This window comes from Mobula birostris, chromosome 27 (assembly GCF_030028105.1).
Source record: "Mobula birostris isolate sMobBir1 chromosome 27, sMobBir1.hap1, whole genome shotgun sequence".
Classification (NCBI taxonomy): domain Eukaryota; kingdom Metazoa; phylum Chordata; class Chondrichthyes; order Myliobatiformes; family Myliobatidae; genus Mobula; species Mobula birostris.
Window position 1 is genome coordinate 21,593,150 of NC_092396.1, and position 24,206 is coordinate 21,617,355.

The window sequence follows — 24,206 nt, forward strand, 5'->3', positions numbered from 1 at the left end:
CTACCACCACCACAACAGGTGGATGCAATCTTAGAGGCACTCCACTTGGCCTTGGATTACCTAGACAACAGCAATACCTAGGCTGCTGTTTATTGATAACAGCTCAGGGTTCAAAAGCTTCATCCAATCATTACTAATCAACAAGCTTCAAAACCTGGGCCTCTGTACCTCCTTCTGCAACCAGGTGCTTGACACCCTCATATAAAGACCACAGTAAGTGCGGATCATAAATAACACCTCCTCGCTGATGGTCAACATAGGTGCACCTCAAGGATGTATGCTTAGCCCTCTGCTCTATTCTCACTACACTCATGCCTGCGTGGCCTGGCACAGCTCAAACACCATAAATAAATTTGCCGACAATACCATTGTTGTTGGCGGAATCGCAGATGGTGATGAGATGTACAGGAGTGAGATAGGTTGGCTGTTGAGTGGTGTCACAACAACCTTGAACTCAATGTCAGCAAGACCAAGGGATTGATTGTGGACTTCAGGAAGTTGGAAGAACACACCCAAATCTTCATTGAGAAGTTAGCAGTGAAAAGGGAGAAGAGCTTCAAGTTTCTGGGCATCAGCATCTCAGAGAATCTATCCTGGGTCCAACATATTGATGCAATCACAAAGGTGCATGCCAGCAGCTACATTTCGTTAGGAGTTCGAGGAGATTTGCTATGTCACCAAAGACTCGCAAATTTCTACAGATATAATATGGAGAACATCCTTACTGGTAGCATCATCGCTTGGTATGGAGTCTCCATCCACAAGATACAGAGGATTACAGACTCAGCCAACTCAATCATGGGCACAAACCCCCCACCACCAAGGACATCTTCAAAGGCACGCATCAAGGCGGCAGCATCCAACATTAAGGACGCTCTCCATCCGGGAATATGCTCTCTTTCCATTACTACCATCAGGGTGGAGGCACAGGAGACTGAAGACACACACTCAATGTTTCAGGAACACCTGCTTCCTCAACTGTCTCTTAAGGCATACTTCTTCAGCTGAGGAGTCCCAGAGTTTTAATTTGCGGTGTCCTTCTCCTTCTTAGGGGAAAACTTGCAGACAATTGTGGCAAAATTGAACATTGACCAACTACTTCTAAAAAAGCAGATGGCTGACAGATATTCTCAGAGCGTTTACTCGTTGCACAATAGCCTGTGGAATATTTTAAACAGAAAGCTATACAGACTTTTATTTTGCCTAAAAGACATTGCTTTTTCAAAATGTTTACTCACCTGGTAAGTCCATGAAACCAACACATCTTTAGTGCTCTGGTCATCAGACATTGCACTGATTTTAATGAGAATCGATTCCACCATCACAGAACCATCAGGGAGGTGTTGAATAGGATAATCCTTCAAGATGCTTTGAAAGGTAAACAATAACTCATTAAAAATTGAGCAGTTGAATTACATTACCACATCTTTATGCTTCATAAACAGTGACTGCTTTAAGGAATTTTCAAGTCCATTGTGAATGTATGAGACACTTTCCCATACACGGATGATGAAGGTCTCAACCAAGGCAATCTCTGGCTAGCAGTATGGAGTCTGAGAGCACAGTGTTTGTTATTTTTATTGTAAACTGTACAGCAACAGTCCATGGGCTCAAAATAAGCACCAGTGGCACCAGCATTTACCACAACTAGACTAATTGTTTGTCTCATAAACTAATTAGTTCTAGCATTTTCTAGTCAAGACAAGAAAAGCCACTTTATCATCTGTATGATATGCAACACTGAGGAGTCCAGCTCCTCCCATAACCATAATTCCCAGCTGATTCCGCACAAATCTCCATCATACTGGCCTGTGCCTTATTCTGATTATCGAAAGTCACTCCCGTTGAGGTTGGTTAGTTTAGAAGGTGAGGCTGCTTTTCCCATTAGATAGATGCCTAGTGTCCAGAGTCAAATATCCTGGGTATATAAAATAGGACGTGGAAGGGGCCTGCTCTCTTCTTCCTTTGTTTTAGGCATGATGATTGAGAAGGGATACTCTACGTGAACTTTTAACTAAGTATGTTTGTTGAAAGTACACGTTTGTTGAACATTCAGCTTTGTATTGTCTGTAACTGATTAATATACCTATTCGAAGTCAATGCATTTCCTGTCTCACTTGCCGGACCCACAAACCTGATTCAACTTTAGTCTCATGAGACCATGGATTTGTGCTTGGAAGGTTTCCAGGGTGCAGGCCTGGGCAGGGTTGTATGGAAGACCGGCAGTTGCCCATGCTGCAAATCTCCCCTCTCCACGCCACCGATGTTGTCCAAGGGAAGGGTATTAGGACCCACACAGCCTGGCGCTGGAGTCGTCGCAGAGCAATGTGTGATTAAGTGCCTTGCTCAAGGACACAACACGCTGCCTCAGCCAAGGCTCGAACTAGCAACCTTCAGATCGCTAGACGAACACCTTAACCACTTGGCCATGCGCCAACACAACTTTACATGTACAGATAAATGATTTTCCCTAATTTTGATGTACAAGGAGCACTATATCAATATAGGTATAGTTTGCACCAATCTGCCGGCTGGTGGTGTAGCGGCATCAGCATCGGACTTCGAGGCAAGTGGTCCTGGATTCGAATCCGGCCGGCTCCTTTCACGCTTTCCATCCGTGCTGGGTTGAGCGTCAAGCTAGCAACCCAGCCTCGTAAAAAGCAGACAAAATGCCAATTACAGCAAGGTTGCTACATTCTGCACAAGGCACAGAGAGGAATAACGGTGCACCAATCTAACTGTGATGTAATAAGCCAGCAATGGTAATTTTATCACTTTAACACCACCAATTGTGGAAGACAGTATTTTAAAGCACTAAATAATAACTTGCTCACAAGAGGACATTGAATATTTCCCCCAATGCAATGAAAAATATGAATAATTATTTTTCATGCTAAAGTCGCTCCAGTAACGAAAGGTGAGATTGCACGGAATAAGTTGTTGGTAAGAAAGCAGAGTGCGGATAATTGGAAATGTCTCTGTTGTATTCGAGTTCTCATATTTTTCCCACCATCTAAGGAACAGCATTAATAATGTTCAGAACAGGATACTAAGCCTCTGTTGGAGTAAATACACTTGTCATATTTGGAAGCTTGGTTGGTCGCTGAGCTTGGCAAAATGATTGCAGACATTCTAGCTCCAATCAAGAAGCCACCATCAGTGTGCTGTTGAGAGCGCTGTCTCCTCAGAATACTCTTCCAGAGTCCAAATGGATATTGATTAAACGTCGTGATTTGGTTGGTTGGTTCAAAACACTGTGAACAGTTTAGCAGTAGAAGATTCCGATTGGCTAGCTTCGAGGAAGATCCGTTGAAAGAGTTTGCTTTGCTGTCCAGATCCTGATTATTGGCGATTCGTTGATTGTTGACGTCATTGTTTCTCTTTTCTCTGTAAGGGTTCATATACCGGATCTATGTCGATGTGTTTGTTGATGGATCCTTCTATAGAGAACCACCCTCCAAGAAATTCTCATTGTTTTCCTGTCCTTGCTCGAGTCAAGACCCTGGCTGTTGTCCAGTTGAAATGGTATCCCCCTTCACCTTCATGAGCCAATTCTAGCAAGAGTGAGTCATGCCCCCTGCTTGCTAGCTCATGCTCGTGTAGCCTGGTTGATAGTTTTCTTCCTGTTTGACCAATGTAGTACTCGTCGCAGTCACCATACTTGTCACATTTTGATTTTTTTGAACATCTTTCAATAGGTATTAGGATAAAGGTAAACTTAAATATTGGGGTTTTAAACGCAAGCATAAAGCAAACACGTACAAATCGAATGATAACTTGTTAAACAAAAATCTGCTTTGGCCTAGCCTTGGATAGTTTATATAGAATAGTTCTATGACAGAAAGAGAGATGCTACTTGAATTGACTAATGCAACAACTGGTGTGTGGGAGTGTTGCAAGCATTATGGGAGGAAAACTGTACTCATTATCTAAGTGAGACTAATTAGTGTACATAATCTTCAGTTTTGACTGCTTCAGTATAAAGCGGTCAAAAAATTGCAGAGGCACATGATAAAATGCATGCTGGAGACACTAAATTTAGTTATTATTAAGATGCCTCAGATATTATAATGGGATACCAGGGATTCAATCAGTCAAGGTACATTTATTATCAACGAATGTCTAAATTATACACCTTGAGATGTGTTTGCTTACAGGTAGCCACAAAGCACAGAACACGAAGAATCCAATTAAAAAAGAAAGACCATAACCACTGCATAGAAAGAGGAAAAAAAAACATACCATGCAAACAACAGCACATACACACCACGCAAACCATAGATGCAAACGACAGCATTCTGAACCAGGTCAAGTCCTTAGATCTGCTCGCCACAGCAGCTGGAGTAGCAGGCCCAAGCCTTGATCTCAGGTTCATCATATTAGTGGGTCAAAGACACCAGGAAACTCGCAGAGACAACAGCCACCAGAAAGGAATGAACGTCACAAGAGATCGAGCAAAATCAGCCCGACCCCTGCCTCTGCACTCAGGCTTTCTAGTCTATCTGGACCAGCACTTAACTTGTCCAGCACTGAATAGTGCCTCGCCCAATGGCCCAGGCTCCGGCACAGCGATACACCCAGACCACACAGCCTGAAGCCGTTCTTGATCTCACCAGGGTAACTCCAACACACAAGGTAAAAATATACCTGTTATACGTTCCACAATGCAACTGTCAACTCAACAGAACAGTCACTGGTTCTGCAACAGAGTTTAGACAGAAGACACCTGCAGATGCTGAAAATCCTGACCAACACACACAAAATGCTGGAGGAACTGAACAAGTCAGGCAGTATCTGTGGAGGGGATTAAACACTCAATACGAGGGTGAGTTTGAATAGGAAAAGTCGAGACAGTTGATATTTTGCAGGCAGTTAAAGATGAAGAGATCCAGAGCAGGCAGATACTGACGGTTTATTTCCCTCCATTGATGCTGCCTAACTTGCCAAGTTCCTGTATGTTCTGTAACATTTTCTTAGGTCTGCCAGATTCTTTGGTATGAATAAATAAACACTGTTCTAAATGACATTTTATTTTGTGTACGTCTAAGTATTTTGCCGAAGTTGCAAAAAGCACAAACAAGACAGTCACAATTATTGCTCTGCACTTACTTTTTGAGATGATTGTATATTCGGTTTAAGGTGTCCTGTTCGGAGTGATGGTCTTGCATCTGAACTTTGCAGGTGTAGCGAAGGTGATGCTCGCTGAGACCCAACTCTTTTACAGCCTGCTCAGGCGTAACCAGACGAAGGCTCTGGATGAAGCAGAAAAAAAATTACACTTCCTCCCCACTTCCAATGATCCTTAACTTTACACTTAAAGTACGAGAAATGTGTCACTCACATTATCCTTTATAATCAGTGTGCCGTGCATTAGCTTCTGTTTCTTTGGATCAGGTAGTGGGCCTAAAGTATTGGGAGAAATGTTATGTAGTTATCATAATAAACAACATTATAAATTGAATTACTTAGCAAGCTAATAAAATAATAAATATTTCTTGACATCAGCTAGTACAGCTGCTGACTTAGAGCACCAGTGGCTTATGTGGGGTATCTTAAAGTGTAAGGTGTTAGACTTGAGGAAATCTCAATGAAATGTAACATGGGATTTGAGAGGGTAAATATGAACACCCAACTGCTCATATACATCTATTATTCCTTCACTAATGATCCCAGCAAACTGGAACTCAGACCCACCATCCTGCCTTTAGATTTCATAAAATCCTTATGCACTCAGTGGCCACTTTATCAGGTTCACCTATAGACCTGCTCGTTTATGCAAATATCTAATCAGCCAATCACTTGGCAGTAACTCAATGCATAAAAGCATGTAGACATTGTCAAGAGGCTCAGCTGTTGTTCAGACCAAATATCAGACTGCGGAAGCAATGTGATCTAAGTGACTTTGACTGTGGAATGATTGTTGGTGCCAGACAGAATAGTTTGAGTATCTCAGAAACTGCTGATCTCCTGGGATTTTCACACACAATAGTCTCTAGAGTTTACAGAGAATGGTGCGAGGGACAAAAACATCCAGTGAGCGGCAGCTCTGTGGGTGAAAACGCCTTGTTAATGAGAGAGGTCAGAGGAGAATGGCCAGTCTGGTTCAAAATGACAGGAAGGTGACCATAACTCAAATAACCACACGTTACAACAGTGGTGTGCAGAAGGGCATCGCTGAATGCACAACATGTCAAAACTTAAAGTGGATGGGTTACAGAAGCAAAAGACCACACCAGGTTCCACTCCTGTACCCAATAAAGTGGCCACTAATTGTACACGTACACGCACCCGTCCTGGTTTAGTTCTGGTAACTCACCACAGACCAACGATCAAACCAGGTTTCACCTTGGCTGGTTTATCCACTTAAAATTAAGGACATAAATCAAGCATTCATTTACTCACAAACACAACTGCAGGTACTTCAAGTTTAATTCGGATTCTAAAGAAAGAGTACTTTTATTACCAAGAACTGAATCCCTCTTGAGCAAGCAGAGCGAAATATCCACCGGAATATTGGGATTGGTAACTATTGTAGCTGTTTCTCCATTGGCTGGCATGTAACAATTAATACCTGGACACAAAACATCGGTAAAAAATTTAAAAAATCATTCCAAGAGTTAACAAAATAAATTATTTAAAAATATATTAATGCCCAAAATGGAACTGAATTCAGCACAGCACAAGAGCAAGACCTAGAGTCAAAAACCAAACTGGTGGTGGAACTCGGGGACAAGCAGCATCTGTGGAGGCAGAAGGATGTTGGACGTTCTAGATCGAGTGTAGAGGGAAGATGACCTGTGAGGAGGAGGGGCGAGGAAAGAGACAGGTGAAAGAGAACAGGAAGTGTGGTATGATCGGCGGATGGAACAGGGACGTGGAGGGTAGGGGAGGGTGGAAGCTGTTAGGTGGAAACAACGGAGGTTTGCAGACTGTGGGAACCTGATAAGTAAGGCAGGTGATGAGTGGATGACCAGTTCAAACAGTAGGGAGAGGACAGGAGACCCAGAGAGTTAAGTGTGTGGAGGATAAGCAGATAGAGCAAGGCAGGAGGAGGAGAAGCTGGTTTATGGGGAGTTGCGGAGGGGCAAAGTTGGAGAGAAGGGGAGGACCGATGACAGAAACTGGATAGAGCAGGAGAGACAAATGAAAACAAAGGTTGCAGGTAACTTGAAGTTGGAAAATTCAATGTTCATACTATTGAGGTACCGTCCTACTTTGCTCTTGGCCTTACTCTGGCTTCGGAGAAGACCAAGGACGTACATGTAATTGTGGGAATGGGAAGGGGACTGAAACTGCATGTAACCAGGAGCTCAAGATCACCATTGCGGCCATTCCATCTGGTCAGCCTGATCAGGGATCTTGGACCTGAAACATCAGCCATTTCTCTTTCTACAGTTGTTGCTGGTCTTACTGAATGTTTCCAGAATCTTTTGGTTTTAGTTGTGAGAAGAATGGTGGACCCGTTTACCTACTTAGGCTCTTGTTGAAGGATTATTTCAGGAAAAAAAATGATGGTAAACCCAGTCTTTGCAATAAGTTGTAAGTATTAACAGATACCGGGTACATCTTGGCCTGTTCATCTTTATATAATCCTAACAATTTGATTCAAAGGAAAGACTTAAATTCAAGTTGTAAAGGCCCTGTTAGTGTACCTATTCATGGCAGATGCAATAATGCTTGCGATTGAATGAGACTTACTAAATTCCTGCTCGATTTTCTGTTTGAGAAATCCCATTTTCTTTGCTTCTCCGTGAACCAACAGCACATTCTGTGGCTCTGCTTGACGAATGAGTTGCATGATGCCTTTAGCATCAGCATGTGCACTGAACGACATGTACTCCACCTGCATCTTCACTTCTAGCTGGGAAGTACAGTTAAGGAATAAGCGGTGTTAAAAAAATATCTTCAATTAAAATGAAATTAACATTTTTTAAGCAGAACTCAAATTCTCAATTTCTAATTTATACATAATGCAAAAGAAATAATGAAACCAATCCATTATTTCCAAGATGCACAAAATATATCTTGTAAGCTCCTTATGCCTCTCAGTATATGGATCTCTAATAATAGCTCACAAGAAGAATAGCTCAGCCTCAGTAATATCAGTTTGAGGGGAAAAGAGCTTTCTCAGCTAATTTCAGAGCAAAAATGTGTTTGCATTAAATTATATGCAATTAGTATTAATAAATAAAAAGCCAACTAAAATTACAACCTTCTCTACTAAAAGGAAGAGCATACATCTTTCTGAACTATGAATCTAGAAATGGATTGATTGAGTACATAAATAATATAAAATAAAGATTGTCCTGAAAAATAATGAGATTAAAATTGCACGGAATATAGGACACCATTGTTGTGAAAAGCTTTTAGAAATATATTTAAAGCAAACATTTAGTTAGTCAAACAGCAGGGCCCTAAAGAGCTCCTGCAGTAAATAAGATACTGGTTGTGTCCGAGGAAACAAATACACAACCACAGCGAGAGAGTGGGAAGTGATTAGTGAGTGCCTGAGGAATCAGTGTGGAGACTTTGAAGTAACAGATATAATCAATTCAGAGTGCTGCGACAAACAGTGCTGCTTAAATTTGTCAATGACATCATAAAATTGGTCATTGGAAATAAAAGCTACAAATAACAGAGGATAAATCAATTTTTGGAAAACAGGGAAATTTAAGATTTAGACAAACAAATGCCAAATGTGGACAATATTGAATAGGAGAGTTGACTCTGAATTACAAAATTACAAGGCACATTGCAAAAAAAAAAGGAATCTTGTGATACAAGTGCTTAGTGCATTAAATTTATCAGTATAGCATGTGTGATGGTAATATGGAAACCGAACCTCAAATCTTAAAGTACACAGCAAGAACAGCAAATACACAAGCTAATAACAGGTTTATAAGCACTGAGTCTAACCCATTACATGTAGTGTACACAATTCTGTTTAGGGTGCTACAACCATTGAGTCAGAACTGATACCAAGCAGACTGTCAAGTCAGAGTTTAGATATTGAAGCTACGAAAAGAGACAATGAAGCTTGGATCATTGTACAGAAGGAGGAAGGGTTGCGTGAAGCATCCCAGAAATCCCTAAATCTCTAAAGTGGAATCATCGCCAGGGCTAATTGACTGAAATATCAGAATAATGAAGGATTCTGGGGTTAAATGACAGAGGGGCTGACCACTGCTGCACTGTCATCCAGCAAACAAGACATTTACACACAACTCCTTCCACATCTGGAGGATGTTAATGATCCAATTAGATTTCCTGAAGTAGTTCAGGAAGATTATCAGATGTTCCCATAAATTCCTTTCTTAACTAATACTGCCAAAACAAAACTAAATGAACTAGTCATTCATCTCAGTTTCATTTGAAGTATCTAATTCTCGAGTGTCACTCGATGAATCAATTTGATGAAGTCTTTTGCCTTGGGAACAGTATTTCCTAAAGGCCAAAAACCTCAGTTCTTTAATGAATGCAAAACAGTGCTTACAGTTTGCCTCCCCTCCATTTCAAGTTTCCGTTGTCCACTAAGAATTTTATGTCCCACTGTTCCTTGCACACAATATCCTGGCATGATAACCTGAGACAACAAGGACACAGTTAATAATCCAGACAAAATATTATGAAGAATTTATTGAAAGGAAAGGATTTGTACTGAATCCTTGGTGTAAGTAGGTCTTGATTTCTAACCATGTTTTTGTCATTGCCTGCCCACTTCCTGAAAATCTGCAGGGACTGCCCAGCGTGAAGCATACCTGGTGTGGCAAACACAACCTGAAAAAAAAACAATCCTTATTGGAACTCCTCTGGCATGTATTATACACAAAACTTTCAACATTTTTTTTTACAAATTCAAATCCCAATGCGAGAGCAAAATTATATAAGTGGTTAACTGCTTGAGAATTCAAAATGTTAGAAGCTGCCAAAGTACAAGAAAGTAATTCAAAATAAATATTCAAAGGGTAATTCGAGAAATTACTGTGTGTTGGTGAGTGGGAGGAAGGAGTTGGTTCTGTTGTAATTTTTTGCTTGTTGTGTTCTGCGTTGTTCTGCCAAGCATTGTGGGCAAGCTGTTTCCTTTTTCCTATGGTCCACTCTCCTCTCCAATCACATTCTTTCTTCTCCTGTCCTTGACCCTTCCCACCCACCTGGTTTCACCTATCACCTTCCAGATGGCTCCCCCACCGCCCCCCCACCTTTTTATTCTGGCATCTTCCCTCAGTCCTGAAGAAGGGTCTTGGCCTGAAATGTCAACTGTTTATTGTTTCCCATTGATGCTGCCTAACCTGCTGAGTTCCTCCAGCATTGTGTGTGTGTGTGTGTGTGTGTGTGTGTGTGTGTGTGTGTGTGTGTGTGTGTGTGTGTGTGTGTGTTGTGTGTTGCATGTTGCTTTGGATTTCCAGTATTTATAGACTTTATTTGCGATAAGCTATTTTAGTGCCAGAATGTGTGGCAACACTTGCAGACTGCCCAGCAATCCTTAGCTGTGTTGTTAATACAAAAGACACATTTCCCTGTGTTTTAACACAAACATTTGATTAAAATATCTGAATCAGAATAATCAAAATTATTCTAATTAAGGAAGAAATGGACGAAGATTTTGCACATATGGAAACTGCTAGTTTTCTTTTCAAAAGCACATGCTAAAAATTCTTGCTTATAATCCACAAGTATTCACTCCCTTACTTACTCAGTGTAGTGAGCAATTTATCTCCGACCCATTGCATACTAGCTAATCTCATTATGGTGAAAACTGGGTCGCCAGTTAGTTTGTGTCATTAGGCAGATAAAAAAGAAAACAACCACGAACAGTGTTCCCACAGATGTAATTTTTTCAGTGACCCCCTACTAGGAAACAATATGTGGTTTCTAGGCATGTACTAGACAGATACAATAACTATCCCTTTTTATGGCAGAACAATCTGCCAGCATTCACATACAAAGTGCTCATTCTAGTCCACTGCCAATACTCAACAAACTACAATTATGAAGTCACTGACTTTATATGAAGAAAAATAAAAAGGTGGTTGGATACCTCCCTATGGTGCTCCCTCCCCCTTCACTTCCTTCCATGGCCTTCTGACCTCTCCTATCAAAATCTCCCTTCTCCAGCCCTGTATCTCTTTCACCTATCACCTTGTGTTTCTTTTGACCCTCCCCTCACCTTTTTACTCTGAATCCTCTCCTTTTTTTCTCCAATCCTCATGAAGGGTCTTGGCCCGAAACTTCAACTATACTCTTTTTCTATAGATGCTGTCTGGCCTGCCGTGTTCCTCCAGCATTTTGTGTGTGTTGCTTGCATTTCTAGTATCTGCAGATTTTCTCTTGTAGGTGGTTGGATACATATAGTTTTGCTAAAATAATTTTGATACAGCTAATGAATCACAGAATTTTGCAGTACAAGAAATCCCATGTCGGCACTGTTCAAATAACAGAAATTTGCACTTACAGAATTCACAAATAACTCCTCAAAAATTTGACATACCTAATAAAATTAGCTCTCATGGAAAAAAAATAGGAAATAAAGACAATATCTTTTCAACTCTTGTTTCTTGGCAGAGACATACCATTGGTCCAGGGTTGTCAGCATACGCCCTATCAAATGCCTTGATGTGTTTGAACTCAAACATGTTTCTCTGCACAAAGGTCTTCCTAATTTTTTGATTGGTCCACGTAATGAATAATTTATAATAATGGTTGGCTTTTTCTGTCAGTCCAGTCGAGAAATAGATTGGTGCCTTCAAGTTCATTCTCTCCCTGTGTGCAGAAACAACAGTAACTTGTCAATATTGTCATGGATAATTTAACCATGGAGATTTCCCTTCTGCAGGCCTTTGGTGGAATTCATAATATGTGAATTATATGTGGTTTGTAAAAGAAATGAGTGTAATGAACTAAATTATCTTTTCTGTACATTCTGCATCAGAGTGTAGGTAGTACTGCTGGAAGTTTCTTTTCAATTCATCTCAAAATCTGAACCGTTTTGCCATTATAACTTTCACCTCTGTATCTGTTTAAATGTCAGTCAGTTTAAGGGACTCCTTCACTAACAGAGGCGCCAGATTTCAGATGGAATGTTACTTCGTACTAGCTTCTCACTTAGCAGGATTCTCAAAGTTGTTCAAAGATAAACAAAGTCTTCCAATGTCCTGTGTAATAAGGCTACCTCTCAAAAGCACTCCAGCAACGCCCGGTGCATCCTCCTCTAATTCCATGAGGTTCAATGCAGGTTGGGGACTGCTTCATCAAACATCTTTGCTGTCTGCCACAACCGCCAGACTCTCCCTGCGGCCACCTCTTTCAATTTCACGTCTCATTCCCATAACGACTTATCTGTCCATGGCCTCCTCTAATGCCACAAAAAGGCCAAACCCAGGCTGGAAGAACAACAAACACCCTGCTTTCTCCCCTACCCTTCTCTCTTTTTCCTACCCCATTCTGGTTACCCTCTCACCCTTCCCTTTCCCTCCCCGCCCTCATATTCAGCCCACCACCTTCCTCTGGTTCCTTCACTCCTTCCATTGTCCTCTCCTATTAGATTCCTTCTTCTTCAGCCCTTTACTTCTTCCATCTGTCATCCTCCCTCCCCCACCTTGTCTCATCTTCACCTGCCAACCAGTTCGCCAACCCTTCCCCTCCACCTTCTGATTCTGCCTCAGCTCCTCTTTTGTGGCACTTCCCTATGGCTCTAAATACCCTGATCTTTCAAAAACGCATCTACTTCATCCTTAAATATCCCCGTGATCTACTCTCCTCAACCCTCTGAGGTAGGGAATTCCAGAGAGTGACGACACTATGCATTTCAGCTTTAAATGACACCCCCCCCCCTTGTAACAATGTCTCCTTGATCAAGATTCTCCCACTAGTGGAAACATCTCCACAATTATCCTGTCATGCTCCCTAAAGTCCTTATCTTTCAATAAGATTACCGCTCATTTTCCTAAACTACGAAGAATATTTATTTACTTGGTGATACTGCATGGAGAAGGCCCTTCCAGCCCTTCAATCCACACTGCCCTAGCAACCCCAAGCAAACTACAGGACAATTTACAATGACCAATTAATCTACCCAGTATGTCTTTGGACTGTGGGAAACCCACACATTCCACAGGAAGGACATACAGAGACTCCTTACAGAACAGCACCGGAATTGAACTCCAAACTCCAGAATGCCCTAAGCTGTAGTTGCATCATGCTAACCACTATGATCACACCTGATCATCTACCGTCTTCCTGACTTACTATCAGACACATCTAATATTCCAAATCCTGTCACTTTTGAACGCAATCACTGACTGAGCTTCTACAGCCCTTGTGAAGATTCACCACCCTCTGAATAAAGAAATTCCACATTACAGTCCTAAAAGACCTACTCCTGTTTGACTCAAGATAAAACTGAAAAGCTTCATAATTTGTTTTAAAAAGCGATCAGCACAGAGATTGTAATGAACAGGGACTGAAACAGGAATCCGAAGCAAATACAATTGGACTTCAGGTTTTTTGTAAACTTGGAAATCAGAAGCTGTCCTAAATTTTCCAATTTTTTTTAAACTGTGCTAATTATTTTAGAAAAGCTGAAATTTACCAGAAGGTCTCCAGCAGGATGCAAAGTTCCTGGGCTCGTCCAAGGGCAAAGACTGGAATCAGCACCTATGAACATGAAAGTTCATCAAAATACTGAACAAGCCATTTCAGAAACATTACTGCAATTCACAGTTTACTCACAGGTCATTACTGCCTGTCTACTCGGTACAGACTGAGGGAAGTAGCAGGGACAGACCATTGGATCCCAGTTTCCTCTGGTTTATGCTGAGAGTCTTTCACCAAACAACCATGGTATGAGAGGGGAACAGTGAGGAAGGAAAATCCTGTTGCTGATCTTTCTTGGAAAGGGGTTATGTATTGATGGAGCCTATACCTTGACTGAAACTTTGTACCAGTAGACTGAACACACAAGGTTCTGGAAGTAAGATAGCAAGGCTGATCACAGTCATTCTATCCTCTAAGACAACACTCTTAGGTTTGGTTTACTTAACGCAGGCTAGGAAGTGAAGCTGAATATTCTGCTCCTACCAAACCACTCAAAAAAGTACATCTGAAAATCAACAACATAACCTTGAATAAAAATGTTTACCTGACAAAATCAAAATTATTTTACTGGGCTTTAGCTTCTGAATAATCAACTGTGAAATAACTTCATTTTTGATTTCTATATCTAGGTGATGTATACAGACACAAATAAAAGTTTTTAACAGAGGAAAAGACCTGAACCAACCACATTAACATGGAAAGATTGTTATCGAAGATGTCCTGCCCCCTGCAAGACCCATCCAAACCGTAAGTGCAGCTATATCCAGACAGTGAAACAAGGGGAAACTGAGAGGCAGTGAGCTTCAGTGAAATCAAAACTTATACCACCAGTCACCCCACATGAGGGGAACCAAGTTGGGAAGGAGAAAAAGAAGAAAATAGAGAGCAACTGGTTGGTATGGTAGTGTTACCAAATGCTCCAACAATGTTACCAACTCAGTTCAGGGGCTGTAGATGACCTCCAGAGCAATCAAGATGCAGGGTTTGGCTGGATCACTCTAGAGGAAAAGAATAGTTCACAGTTCTAGAGAGTGCAATATTCCAAGCAGAAAGAGATACCTGGAGTCCTCAAAGAGGCTCGTAGAAAAATTAAGGCACAAGGTAGAAGGAGAAGGAAAAGAAAATGGAACCAATTTGGCAAACTAAAAATGGGTCACTGCACAAACCAATGTGACGGGAGCAACACCACTTGCAACCTACTTTTGGGAAGCCAAGAACATCAATGCCAACGGCAAAATTTACCTTTGCTGGAAACCAGTGCAGAACTCCAGGCATCCCAGCTTTAGGAATCTGGGACCAGTACCACAGGAGCTCTGGGAACCCATCAAAAAGAACAACACTCTCATGCTACTGTCGGTTCTAGGTTGAAGAGACTGAGTTTGGGAGGTAAAGTCAATGTAACCTAGGTAGTGGATTTTTAATATGATAGATACTGCCACCGCTGTGTGCTGGTGCTATAGAAAATGAATGTTTAAGGTGGTGGACTGAGCACAGTTCAAATAGACTGCTTTGTCCTAGATAATGTTCAAGTTTCTTGAGAACTTTCTGGGCTGTTCTCATCTAGACAATTGAAGAATACTTTATCAACCGCCTGACTTGTGCATTGTCAATGGAGGAAAGCTTTGGAGAGTCACTGACTGCAAAATACCTAAATCAGTTCTTGGAGTCATGAGATTTACGTAGCTGATCCCACTGAATTTCTTGCTAATGGATTCACCTTTCTTCCCCGAGAATATTGATGTTGGGGAACGTCAAGGATAGGTGGTTAGTGTGTTATTTTTCATTACAGTTCTGGTTACTCACACAGAATTCCACTACTTTTCTGATTCTCATGAACAAATGAACTAATATAATAATACTAAAGGCACTGGGGGAACTCAGTGGGTCTGGCCCCCACCTATGGAGTGATGTGGATAGTCAACATTTCTGGTTCATCTGGACGTGAAGTAGCCAGTATAAAAATGTGGAGGGAAGGGTTGGAGCATGAACAAGCAGCTGATAGGTGGATCTAGGCTGGTGTGGGGTCTGGGGGAGGTGACAGGGAGATGAGGGCAGGAATAAAGTCAGAAGCTGGGGCATGATGGGAGGGGAAAAAAGGATGAGCCATGATTTATGGTCTTATGTCTCTTGCTGAAAATCATCACTGCTTGGCACTTTCACGATGTGCATGTTACTTGTCACTTAAAATTGCATGTCTAAATCTTGCGGCATGCAGGAGTGGACTTGTTCTTTGCCGAGGAATCAAGCAAGCACAGAATCCAAATGTACTCCTGCTCATTTGTCATTATGAATAGCACACAGGTAGCATAAATGTGTGCAGCACTACAGACAGGAGACCATAAGTCAACGCATGCTGAATCTACATTTGCAATTCCAGTTCAAAGACGGAGGTAGGCAGTGTAAAGGTGTCAGATAAGAAATGCACTGCATCGGCATTCCCTTGTTTTGATACCCCTTTCCTTATCCATCGTCTAACGTTATTTCGTCAGAACACTTCACAATGTCTTGGCTATCCATGGGAGACTAGCTATAAACCAAGAATATTTTTGTTTCTTCTTTTCTCTTTCTCCATCTGTCCTAATATCCACCCCGAGTCCATGGACACCTCTTAACATCGAGAAGCTCACCTTCTTACCTGGTACTTCAAGCAGTGAATGTCAAAGTGTTGACATTCAGATGAGTTGATACCATCCCCGCTATACATTGTTATGCCATACATTTCATACAAAAGCACCAGATCAGGTGCAGCATTATGGCTGTGATGAGAATAAAGCTCAGAGAGCACAGTAAGACTCAGATGCTCACTGTTCTAATCTACTGTGCCATCACCAAGCCTGCATGGATAATTAGTAAAGAAAAAGTTATAACCAGAGAAGACTAGGCAGAAAATGGTTCGGCACAGCCAAGAAGGACCAAAAGGCCTGTTTCTGTGCTGTAGTTTCTATGGTTTCTATGGTTAAGATATTTTTCTACAGAGAGTACAATATTTAAGCCATACCTTTCCACCCCTCTCTATCGCATCATGCACTTTCTTCAGAAAATCTCTTTCTCGGCACCGCTTTGAGTCTCGGATGGTCGTGGCGTATGTAGATTCTGAGATTAATAAGTCAGGGCGACATTTGTCAATCCAAGCAGCTCTAAGACATACAAAAAGTCAAGGATTTGAGAAATCAAATATTAATCGCAGAATAACTGAGTGTTGGAAGATAGAAGTATCTCAAACAGCCCATCAACTCTGCACAGTTGTTTTGTTCATAGTCTAGCATTTAATCAGAAGGAGAGAATCTGCCCATTGCAAGTTTGTCAGCTCTTTGAAAAATATCAGCCAATTGTTTCCACTTCCATGCTTATTAATGAAGCTCTACAATTCTATCTTTCCCATCAAACCTGAAAGGCTCTTAAACTATAATTAATTTACACTAACATGTAGCTCTGAAGTATCAGATTTTTCTTCTGCAGAATAGCATGTGTGTTGTTTTTATTTTGGTGGCAGAGCGGTAATTAAAGCCTTTGGATTTAACAGAAAAGCCTTCATTATTTCATTAGAAATGAAACTCATAGTAGGATAAGAAACAGCACCAACTCTCTGGCTGGCAGCATGGCTATGCTAGAAAAAAACAATAATCACATCCCACATATTGAAAAATTGTACACATTTCTTAGGCTTGGGCACCATTCCCAATGATGTCCATAGATGGCTGTTCTGATGCTCATGAGAATGGCACAAGACGTTATGCCATTGCAGAACAATGGTCTTGCAACACCTGGCATTCTTTATCCATTCCTCCTTTTCAACTATCTGCAAATTATGAAACATGGTTTGAAAAGACCCATTTCTTTGGTCAATGGTGTTCCAACCAAATGAATCACACATCCAAACCAAAAGCAACAATAAAAAAGACAAGTGCAGCAAGGGGAAAAATAACGAGCTTAAGTGGTCTGTGTTCTACAAATGTACTATGGAGAGTATTCTAACTGGCTGCATCACTGTCTGGTGGGGAGGGGAGGGGGACCTACTGCTCAGGATCAAAATAAGCAGCAGAGAATCTCAAACTTAGTCAGCTCCATTATGGGCACTAGCCTCCGTAGTAAGCAGGACATCTTCAAGCACCAGTGCCTCAAAAGGCAGTGTGGATCATTAAGGACCCCCACCACCCAACTCATTGCTACCATCAGGAAGGATGTACAGAAGCTTGAAGGAACACACTCAATGATTCAGGAACTACTATCTGACTTCTGAATGGACATTGAACCCATGAACACTACCTCACTACTTATTAATTTCTATTTTTGCACGACTTATCTAATTTAACTATGGTATACATTTACAGTAATTCAGATTTTTTTCATTATGTATTGCATTGTACTGATGCTGCAAAGATTACAAATTTCACAACATATGCCAGTGAAATTAAACTAGTTTCTGAGCTGCCCTATATGAAAAATAGAAAGCTAGCAGATAAATGTCAAAATCTATATTTATCACTAATCTCCCTGATGTCATGATGTTCAGTTTTTTTTATTACTCAACTGCACTGAACAAAAATCTATCACACCAAGGTTGAAGGCAGCATTACCCAACGCCAGTGCATCTATAGATTTAGGCACATGCCATTTTAACTTTAATTGCTGACCATTGAGCGGAGAAAGTTCTATTTCTCCATGACCTGTAAGAAAAGCTGGCTGAGTCAGAGGTATGCTTTTTTTTTACATTTAATACTGGTGGCACTATGCCTTTGGTAGGATGGAACAATCAACACTGGTACACCTCAGGGGTGTATACTTAGCCCACTGCTCGACTCTCTATATACTCAAGACTGTGTGGCTAGGCATAGCTCAATTACCATCTATAAATTTGCTGACGATACAACCATTGTTGGTAGAATCTCAGATGGAGACAAGAGGACATATGGGAGTGTGATATGCAAACTAATGGAGTGGTGTCACAGCAACAACCTGGCACTCAACGTCAGTAAGACAAAAGAGCTAATTGTGGGCTTCAGGAAGGGCAAGACGAAGGAACACATTCCAATCCCCATAGAGGGATCAGAAGTGGAGGAGTGAGCAGTTTCAAGTTCCTGGGTGTCAAGATCTCTGAGGATCTAACCTGGTCCCAACATATCGATGCAGCTATAAAGACGGCAAGACAGCGACTGTACTTCATTAGGAGTTTGAAGAGATTTGGTATGTCAACTAAAACACTCAAAAACTTCTATAGTTGTACTGTGGAGAGCAATCTGACTGGTTGCGTCACTGAATGGTATGGGGATGGGGGGGTGGCTACTGCACAGGACCGAAAGAAGCTCCATCTTGGGTACTAACCTACAAAGTACCCAGGAGATCTTCAGGGCGTGGTTTCTCAGAAAGGCAACATCCATTATTAAGGGCTCCCAGCACCCAGGGCATGCCCTTTTCTCATTGTTACCATCAAGTAGGAGGTACAGAAGCCTGGAGTCACATACTCAGCGATTTAGGAACAGCTTCTTCCCCTCTGCCATCCAATTCCAAAATGGACATTGAACCTGTGAACACTACCTCACCTTTTCAATATATATTTTTTTTTGCATGATCTCTAATATACATATACTGTAACTGATTGATTGATTGATTTCTTTCTATATTATGTATTGCATTGAACTGCTGCTGCCAAATTAACAAATTTCACGACACATGCTGGTGATAATAAACCTGATTCTGATTCTGACTTAGAGTCCTCTGGCAGCATCGGTAATCAAAAACACTGTCAGATTTGGATATGCTGCCAATAGAAGATTATTAAAATATGCTTTGGAATCGTGTACCAAATGTAGCCATTCTTGTTAATAAATGTGCTGGTGAGACACCCTTTGGTTATTGGTGGTATTACTAATATTTAACAAATTGGTACTGAAGCAGCCTGACCTCCACAGGAAATCAGAATTTACACTGTTCATGCTGCACTATATTTACACCAAAAATGTTCTATCAATCTTAACAACGCTGAAAGACAGATATAAACCACAACAAACAAGATGAAAGCAGCACATAGGAGACTGGAATAAATCATTGAACATTGCAGCATTTTCAGTAAGCCACTGCTTACAATGTCAGGAACATATCAAGAACAGCATTGGGGATGAAAAGAAAGCAATTGTTATAGAAATGCAACATTCAACAAAACTCATTCTGTTGCCTTTATGCAGGGTCAGACGCAGCAAGTACCCGACAGGTCTCAATATAGCAGAATTTAAAAACACAGAATATCATAATAGTTGATACAGTCTTCATACAGAGATCAGAAGTGGAAAGAGTGAGAAATTTCAAGTTCCTGGGCATCAGTATCCCTGAGGATTTATCCTGGGCCCATCACATCAATGCAGTTACAGAGAAGGCACAACAGTGGCTATATTTCAATAGGGAGGAGGATTCGTATGTCACCAAAGACGCAAACAAATTTCTACATTGTGTACCATGGAGAGCATTCTAATAGGCTGCATCACCATCTGGTGGGGGGTGGGGGGGGCTACTATACAGGATCAAAATAAGCTGCAGAGAGTTGTAAGCTTAGCTCCATTATAGGCACTAGCCTCCGTAGTATCTAGGACATCTTCAAGGAGCAATGCCTCCAAAAGGTGGTGTCCACCATTAAGGACCCCCATCACCCAGAACATGCCCTCTTCTCATCGCTACCATCAGAAAGGAGGCACAGGAGCCTGAAGGCACACACTCAGCAATTCAGGAACAGCTTCTTCACCTCTGCTATCCGATATCTAAATGAACACTATCTCACCACCTACTTCCTTATTTTTACACTACATATAAAGACACATATACGTATATATACAGACAGACACAAAGACACACACACACACACAATGTAGTTCACATTTTTTTCTCTATTATCAGGTATTGCATTGGACTGCTGCCACAAAGGCAATGATTTCACAACACACACTGGTGACATTAAACCCAATTCTGAGACATACCCCTGCGTTGATGACGTGCAGCAACATGAACAGAAAATGATGAGGGAAAACCAACATCCAAATCTACATCAAAAATCAAATGAGTGTGATACAATCTAACAGCTTCAGAGGTGACAATCATTACTCTGAATAAATTCAAGAACATCGGAGAAGTATAACAGAACTACAACTCTGTTTTAACCAATACCTAACTTCAACAAGAGGCAACATTTTTGGAAGAGGTATAAGCATTTACTGGGAAATTACAATTGAAACAGATAAGTTTACAGTGCCTATAAAAAGTTTTCACCCCCCCCCCCCCGGAAGTTTTCATCTTTTATTGTTTTACAACATTGAATCAAAGTGGATTTAATTTGGCTTTTTTGACACTGATCAACAGAAAAAGACTCTTTCATGTCAAAGTGAAAACAAATTTAGAAAAATTGGTCTAAATTTATTACAATTATTAAACACAAAATAATTGATTGCATCATTACTCACCCCCTTCGTCAGTATTTAGCAGACGCACCTTTGGCAGCAATTACAGCCTTGAGTCTTTGTGGATAGGTCTCTATCTGCTTTGCACATCTGGACACTGGAATTTTCCCCCATTCTTCTTTACAAAACTGCCCAAGTTCTGTCAGATTGCATGGGGATCGTGAGTGAACAGCCCTTTTCAAATCCAGCTACAAGTTCTAAATTGGATTGAGGTCTGGACTCTGACTTGGCCACTCCAGGACATTAACTTTGTTGTTTTTAAGCCAATCTTGTGTAGCTTTGGCTTTATGCTTGGGGTCACTGTCTTGCTGGAAAACAAATCTTCTTCTAAGTTGCAGTTCTCCTGCATCAGTTTTTCCTCCAGGATTTCCCAGCATTCATTTCACCCTCTCCCTTCACAAGCCTTCCAAGGCCTGCCACAGTGAAGCATCCCCACAGCATGATGCAGCCATCACCATGCTTCACAGAAGGGATGGTGTGTTTTTGAAGATGTGTGGTGTTTGGTTTACGCCAAACATAGCCTTTAGCCTGACGGCGAAAATGCTCAATTTTGGTTTCATCAGACCATAGAACCTTCTTCCAGCTGACTTCAGTCTCCCACATACCTCTGGCAAACTCTAACCGAGATTTCATGTGAGTTTTTTTCCCAACAGAGACTTTCTCTTTGCCACTCTCCCATAAAGCTGCGACTGGTAAGCACTCGGGCAACAGTTGTTGTATGCACAGTCTCTCCCATCTCAGCCACTGAAGCTTGTAACCCCTCCAGAGCTGTCACAGGTTTCTTGCTGGCCTCCCTCACTAATCCCCTTCTTTCACGGTCACTCATTTTTTGAGGACGGCCTGCTCTAGGCAGATTTACAGCTGTGCCATATTCTTTCCATTTGTTGATGATGGACTTAACTGTACTCCAAGGGATATTCAGTGACTTGGATATTTTCTTGTATCCATCTACCGACTTGCGCTTTTCAATATCCTCTTTGCGGAGTTGCTTGGAGTTTTCCTTTGTCGTCATGGCGTAGTTTCTGCCAGGATACTGATACCAACAGTTGGACCTTCCTGATGTGGGTGTATTTTCACTACAGTCAATTGAAACACCTTGACTGCACACAGGTGATTGCCATTTAACTGGTTATGTGACTTCTAAAACCAACTGGGTGCATGAGTGATTTGGTGTGTCATATTAAAGGGCGTGAATACTTATGCAATCAATTATTTTATGTGTTATATTTGTAATTAATTTAGAACACTTTGTAGAGATATGTTTTTACTTTGACATGAAAGAGTCTTTTTCTGTTAACAGTGTCAAAAAAGCCAAATTAAATACACTATGATTCAATGTTGTAAAACAATAAGACATGATAATTTCCAGGGTTGGTGAATACTTTTTACAGGCACTGTAGTAGCATAAAAAAAGACGCAGTGTACATTCTTACCCTAGATGTCGATCTGGTGTCATGTTGTAGTCACCCTGTGGATATTTAAAACCAAATAAATACCAAAGAGAACTAAAATTACGAGCCAACTTTAAAAAAAAAGACTTATTATATTTTATTGTCGAAGTTTCTTAGGGACTATTGTTCCCAGAGCACTTCTCATTTAAGTGAATTGAAACCCCATTCAGACAAGAATCAGAAGCTGAGAAAAACAAATCCAGCATGTCCTAAACAAGACAAAATCTGCAGATGCTGGAAATCCAAACACCACGCACAAAATGCTGGAGGAACTCTGCAGGCCAGGTAGCACCTATGGAAAAGAGTAAACAGTCACCGCTTCGGGCTGAGACCCTTCTTCAGGGTTCTTTTCCACAAATGCTGCCTGGCCCACTGAGTTCGTCCAGCATTTTGTGTGTGTTCCAGCATTCCCTGGGGCCCCTGCAACCTGTTTCCCAATTATCACCAGCCCTTCCCAATTGTTATGTCAGCAACTAATGGATGAATGAAGATATCATTGAATTTAGTTGTGTTATAGTCAGGGCTCAATATCCTACAGAACTCACAATGTAAACTAGCGCATAAATGATGGCTATTCATCATAGCCTTTCCGTTCTTCAATCAAGTTGCAAAAGCAGACAGGTCAGAAATGGCAGCAATCTGATCATTCAGTATAGTTAATACTGCAGCAAGTGAATATCCTTGGTAAACTACAATTAGAAATCTCACTATGTTAAATCAGTTGTTCAATGTAATAAGAAACATTGTAATAACGTATTTGGGATTCAAAATAATGTGGTAATAAAAGTCAAATGACATACTAATTAGCTCTGATCCTTGAACCAACTTCTCCCAGTATTCCGTTTTAGTTATGCATGGATAGTGTAGTTGCTGAGGTTTAATCATACTTACAGTATACACCACAGACTCTGAGCCCACCCGGATGTGAACCATGGCTGCACCCAGCACGTGGCCAGCGTAATATGCTTTTATTTCAAGTTCATCGTCAACCTGGATCATTCCAAAAATATAAATCATGTACCTTTGAACTGAGACACTTCAGACAATTCAGCAGTACTGTTTTATTGGAACTGGGTAGAAAACAGGGATGCGTGAATCATTCACCTCAGGTTGAAGGGGCAGTAGAATTGATTTTTTAAAAAAATATTACTTATAACAGAACAAAATCTCCATAAAGGCCAAACTGAAACAGTGCAAGCCTGGACAGCAGTGTATTAACCATGTATCCTGAGAATTCATTCCCCTAGAATGCAAACGATTATAAACAATAATAAAAATTTTAAATGATAGAAATACTCAGCAGGTCAGGCAGCATTCCCTGGAGCAAGAAGCAGAGTTAATGTTTCAGGTCAAAGACCCTTTTGTCAGAAGTGGGAATAGGAAAAAACAAATTGGTTTTAAATTGCAGAGTGGGTTGGGAAGGTACGGAAAGAACAAAGGGAATATCTCTGATAAAGTGCATAATGTGTATACAAGGACATCCAGTCAATAGGTTCATGAGGACAGTTGGCAAAAGAGAAAACACAAACACAGGAACAGAGAAACAGTGAACTGAGGATCGTACAAAAGTGGGAACATAAATAGATGAATATACAAGTCAGAGCTGTAAGACATGCCCAGCAGTTCAGTCTGTGGTATTGGAAGAGAGAAAAACAGAGTCAATATCATAGATAGATCAGTCAGTACTGAACAGACAGAGAAGGCAAGTTGTCTTAAGTTG

The 24,206-nt window shown here is 41.0% G+C and overlaps 1 protein-coding gene across 4 annotated transcripts in view; it reads right to left on the minus strand.

The window, feature by feature from the left end:
- The window catches only part of ints11 (integrator complex subunit 11), a 36,788-nt gene that overhangs the window by 3,680 nt on the left and 8,902 nt on the right, over positions 1 to 24,206 (minus strand). For all 4 annotated transcript variants that reach the window (XM_072245426.1, XM_072245427.1, XM_072245425.1 and 1 more), the window contains 12 exons: positions 23,378 to 23,476; positions 22,469 to 22,503; positions 16,592 to 16,730; positions 13,589 to 13,653; positions 11,571 to 11,760; positions 9,694 to 9,777; positions 9,494 to 9,583; positions 7,699 to 7,861; positions 6,464 to 6,571; positions 5,342 to 5,403; positions 5,110 to 5,252; positions 1,239 to 1,368 (listed from right to left, as the gene is read on the minus strand). In XM_072245426.1, the coding sequence (XP_072101527.1) occupies positions 1,239 to 1,368; positions 5,110 to 5,252; positions 5,342 to 5,403; positions 6,464 to 6,571; positions 7,699 to 7,861; positions 9,494 to 9,583; positions 9,694 to 9,777; positions 11,571 to 11,760; positions 13,589 to 13,653; positions 16,592 to 16,730; positions 22,469 to 22,503; positions 23,378 to 23,476 (1,308 nt within the window). The remainder of the gene's footprint in view (positions 1 to 1,238; positions 1,369 to 5,109; positions 5,253 to 5,341; positions 5,404 to 6,463; positions 6,572 to 7,698; positions 7,862 to 9,493; positions 9,584 to 9,693; positions 9,778 to 11,570; positions 11,761 to 13,588; positions 13,654 to 16,591; positions 16,731 to 22,468; positions 22,504 to 23,377; positions 23,477 to 24,206) is intronic.